General features: G+C 34.7%; 1 protein-coding gene across 1 annotated transcript; it reads left to right on the top strand.

Moving 5' to 3' along the window:
* The first annotated feature begins 1,105 nt into the window (after positions 1-1,105).
* Positions 1,106-5,251, top strand: LOC127639870 (MICOS complex subunit MIC13-like). The gene is made up of 4 exons (XM_052122169.1): positions 1,106-1,268; positions 1,824-1,980; positions 3,437-3,488; positions 3,587-5,251. Exons 1-4 carry the CDS (start codon positions 1,240-1,242, stop codon positions 3,682-3,684), a joined length of 336 nt encoding a protein of 111 aa, XP_051978129.1. The 5' UTR covers positions 1,106-1,239; the 3' UTR covers positions 3,685-5,251.

The raw sequence follows: 5,251 nt of genomic DNA, 5'->3' as shown, positions 1-5,251 counted from the left end.
TCGGGCACTTCTCAAGCACCTTACAGTATAGCTGATCCCACAAAAGCTCAATGGGCTTAAAATCCATAACACTCTTTTCCAATTATCTGTTGTCCAATGTCTGTGTTTCTTTGCCCATTCTAACCTTTAATTCTCTTTTTCAAAAGTGGATTTTTCTTTGCAATTCTTCCCATAAAGCCTGCACTCCTAAGTCTTCTCTTTACTGTTGTACATGAAACTGGTGTTGAGTGGGTAGAATTCAATGAAGCTGTCAGCTGAGGATTTGTGAGGTACCTATTTCTCAAACTAGAGACTCTGATGTACTTATCCTCTTGTTGAATGCCACTTTGGTGTATTAAAGTAACAATTTCCTTATGAAACTGCAAAATCTGTACATTATTCCAAACCTTTGCCTGCCAGTGTAAATAAAGCGATTGTAGATCGGTTCTGTTGAGCATATATACACTTCAGTCGGTCCACAATAGGCCTTGGACTTGATGCTCCAAGAAACAGAGATGCTCCTTTTCTTAAAAAAAAAACAAACACTTTTATTACAAACCGTTTTATTTTTAACCACTAGAGGGCCAAAAGTTACATAGTGTAGCTTTAAAGTAAAAAAAGAACTTAAATATTGATCTGTTTCTCACCCACACCTATCATATCGCTTCTGAAGATATGGATTAATCCACTGGAGTTGTATGTATTGCTTCTATGCTGCCTTTATATGCTTATTGGAGCTTAAAAGTTCTGGTCACCATTCACTTGCATTGTATGAACCGATAAAGCTGACATATTCTACTAAAAATCTTTGTTTGTGTTCAGCAGAAGAAAGAATGTCATACATTCTGGGATGGCGTGAGGGTGAGTAAATGATGAGAGAATATTCATTTTTAGGTGAACTATCCCTTTAAATCACAATTCTGTTTTTCTATATATTAAGATTGATAAATGAGGAAATAAATTCAATTAATTAAATATTAAAACAGTATACATTTTCTTAAATCATATAATATATTATTAACGCATAAAAATAACAAACCTCTTATTTTCAGCAAGTGCCTTTATGTCGAATGTGCGAATAGCGAAACTAACAGCATTGAAAACCATCTTTATTCATACGGGCTCTTTCTGCGGATGCAAATGCCCTTGTCAGTGGAGCTAGCTGTCTAGACAGACTAGAATAACTAGTAAAGAGTGTTGTGTTTTGGACATTTTCCTCCAGAAGTTCGTACTATATAACATACTATTGATTTTGAGACCATGGCTGCCAAGATTTTGTCTCTAGTCAAGTAAGTGTCTTTGCATGGCAGTAAATGGCGCTAATTTGCAGTTAGCTCACATGTGTTATCAACAGTGTGGTTATGTTTAATTTTAGAGTCATTGATTGTCAAATTGTTTGCATTGTTGTATTTTATATTAATAATAAGAATATATATATTCGACCAGCATTTCTTTGAATAGCTGCCTTAATTTACATTTTAGAAAAGGGATTGCTAACATGTTAATCATAATGTAAATAAACTTGAACATAAACATAAACCGTATCCATTGGATTTCCAATTCGGATTAACGTTTGGTTGGTGTCATGCTAACCCAGTATCTTTGCAAGCATCTCCATTGCTTTTCTCAGTGAGATCATTTGCCACTTTGTGCAGTTCAGGTTTTAAATTAACAATTCTTCTGTAATTATGTATATTAGATCCCAAACCTAAAAGATTTAATTGCTTTTAACTAAGAAGGGCAATTATTGATAACCTGGCTAATGTTTAGTAAGCTGTGGCTCACCATATATACCTACTTTTGACCTCCGTATTAACAGACCTGTCTAAAATAACATGTTTCAGGTTTACCACTAAAGTGACCATTGCAGGAGGAGCCCTTTATGTGGCGTATGATTCAAGGCTGCTTGGAGGTAGCGAAGAGGGGTCTGTTGCCTTGGGTAGAGCTAAAGCCGCGATCCCCCCTGCTGTCGATGAGTGGATGAAGTACTTTGGCTTTAAGGTAAAACACATCTGATTTGTATGGGATTTTAGTGTAGAGTACTGTATTTTTCATGCTTTGTGTGAATAATGTTTTGTTTATTTTCAGAGTATAGCCAATTAAATTGTATGGGCTATATCTCAGATATATTGGCAATATATTGATATGCCCACTTTCAGGTTATTGGTATTGCCATCAGATTGAAAAGCACATATCAGTCGATCACTGGCCTTGCGAGGCTGATGTATTATTCAAGATACATTATTAAACGGTTACGTCCAGATGTAGAATTCTTTTTATAAACTATCATGAGATTTTATGAGCTTCAACATAATTTGCCTGATATTTTCTTGATTAGATCAGCCATTAAAGGGATAGTTAACTCAAAAATGAAAATTATCTCATCATTTACTCATGTCATCCCAGATGTGTATGACATTCTTTCTTCTGGAGAACACAAATTAAGGTATTTAGAAGAATATCTCAGCTCTGTAGGACCATACAATGCAAGTGAATGGTGAACAAAACTTTGAAGCTCCAAAAAGCACATAAATGCAGCGTAAAAGTAATCCATACGACTTCAGTGGATTAATTAATGTCTTCAGAAACTATATAATAGGTGTGGGTGTGAACAGACCAAACAATAACTAATTATTATGATTTCAAGCTCGATTACACTTCCTTGCACCATCTAGCGCTCATTGCATGCCTCAAGAACAAGGAAGTGTGATCGAGCTTGAAATCCTGATTACCAAGGAGACTGCTGTCAAACTTTATACTGAAAAATAATTAGTTATTGTTTGGTCTGTTCTCACCCACATCTATTATATAGTTTCTGAAGATATTGATTAAACCACTGAAGTCGTATGGAATTACTTTTATGCTGCCTTTATTTGCTTTTCGGAGCTTCAAAGTTCTGGTCACAATTTACTTGCATTGTGTGGACTTACAGAACTGAGATATTCTTCTAAAAATCTTCATTTGTTTTCTGCAGAAGAAAGTCATACACATCTGGTATGACATGAGAGTAAATGATGAGAGAATTTTCATTTTGGGTGAACTATCCCTTTAATGTCTAAAGGAAACAGTTCAGTGGATGACATCCAAGCAAAGTATTGAAACTAACTTCTATAATCCTGAATTTTATAATTGTTTAATTGAAACTGAATGTAGCTCCAGTGACTGCAGATAAACAGTTCTTACATCAGATGTTTGTTTGTTTGTTTTTTCGAGATGAAAGTATAATGGGATTTAAAGATATAGCACAGGAGTCATCTTACTGTGATCTCTAACTGAATCTCACCCAACATTCATTTACAAAGGTGTGAAACTACTGAGGGAAAATAAATGTGTATTTTAATAGTGAGTACATAATGCTAACCAGAACACTTCTCATGGTGGCTTTTGAGACTAAATGACTTTTTCTGTGTTTTTCAAGTCACATTGCTGTTGTTGTGGTTTTTATGAAATATTTTAGCTTCCAGCCACACCCAAAATAGAGTTCTCCCCACTGGATGCATGGAACTCCGGTAAATATAGTTAATTTGGTGGAAAATGTTTCTACATTAAATAATACATTTTAGCCACATAACCAGAAGTCTTACAATATCAAAATTTTCTCTCTCAGGGGTCCAAAAGTCTATCCACACCTTATCGATTGCTCCGTCCACAATGACTGACTACACCAAGCACAGCCTGCAATACCTGAAAGATCTCTCAAAATGAGCGTTTAATGTATAACAGTTTTCTTAAGATACAATCATCATACAACTTCTCAAGATGCAATGGCTGAGAAGGCTGATAGACTTCAGGAATCTCCAAGTATATGTTTGTCTCCCCATATATTTATAAGTTACTGATGGAATTCCATTTATACAGAGAAACAAAAATGGAAGTCTGTTGAATTCACAATATGAAGATATTATGTAAATAACACCAAAATTAATTGACACTCTGCCTTGTGGGTTTAAAGTAACAGAAATATACCTTTATTGAAGCTCTGAGATGAGTGCTAATTTGAAGATAGTAATGTAAACGTGTTCTATATGTATATTTTTATTTCATATTTATTTCTTCGTCCTAGACATGTCCATCCAAACCCATCTAACATAAATGTTTTATACAGGAATAAACTGATCCCAAATAAGTTTTGTATAGTTTGTATAACTAATCCCATGGTGCTTTGTCTAATGTAAAATAAGTGTTGTCAATTATTTGATTTTCTTTTGCTTATATATATATATATACACACACACACAACAGTTAGTTCCGGTCCTCAAATCTGATTGGACGAGAGACGTTCCATGAGCACTGATGGTCTGACAGGATCAGCACTCGGACGCTTCACTATGTGTATCACTCCTCTTGTGTTCGTGCTGTTCTAAACTAAGGTGTAAGAGCAGTGCATATCTGTTAGGAGTTACTGTCTTTATTTTTGAAATTACGTATGTTAGCCAGCAGGTGGTTGCAAAAGATCATTTTTGTGTGTAATCTGAGCCAGTTGGAACCGTTAGTCATTGTTTACATAGAACAGCACCCATCAATCCATCCTTGTTTATCCAATAACTTGTGATACTATTTCTGAAGTGAACTTTTTGAATTACTAATGGAGGTTTGGACTCATCATTTGTGTTGAACCAACAAAGGCAGATTATGATCCGTAGCGTAAGAACGTAGTTCCATGCACAAATGCGTTTTTATGACCTTACATGGTTTTTCCTAATTTTTTTTTATCTATTTGTTCATTGAATATAAGCAATATCACACTCGCAATTGTGCTATATGGCCCTACATCAGCACTGCTGTAATTACCTTCGGCCTGCGGCCGAATCACAGCAGTGCTGATGTAGGCCATATAGCACTCTTGCTCATGTGATATTACTAATATATAGATATAGATATATTAGAACCCTACTGATCTGTTTTTTTTTTTGTTGTTGTTGTTGTTGTTGTTTTTAGACTGATTACCGATATGGTGGTTGATAGTTTTTGAGCTGGAATGAAATCAGACCATTTCTATGTGGATTGTGCACTGCGCTGATTTTGCACCAATATGACTATGCAAAGGTACTCAGAGGGCTGCTTTCTTAAACAAATATTTTTATCAGAGAATATTTGACATCATTATTATATTGTCAACCAATTCTAGAAATGAACACTGAGAAATTAAAGAATAAATAAAAATACAATAAATAGCTTAATATTGTAGTAATGTATGTTCAGTATCTGTCAGTTGCTGATAATTTAAAGAATAAATAAAAATTATAGCTGAATAAAAATCAACTACGTTATG

The sequence above is a fragment of the Xyrauchen texanus genome, chromosome 48, assembly GCF_025860055.1.
Source record: "Xyrauchen texanus isolate HMW12.3.18 chromosome 48, RBS_HiC_50CHRs, whole genome shotgun sequence".
In the NCBI taxonomy this organism is placed as follows: Eukaryota; Metazoa; Chordata; class Actinopteri; order Cypriniformes; family Catostomidae; genus Xyrauchen; species Xyrauchen texanus.
This window is presented reverse-complemented; position numbering and strand designations above follow the sequence as displayed.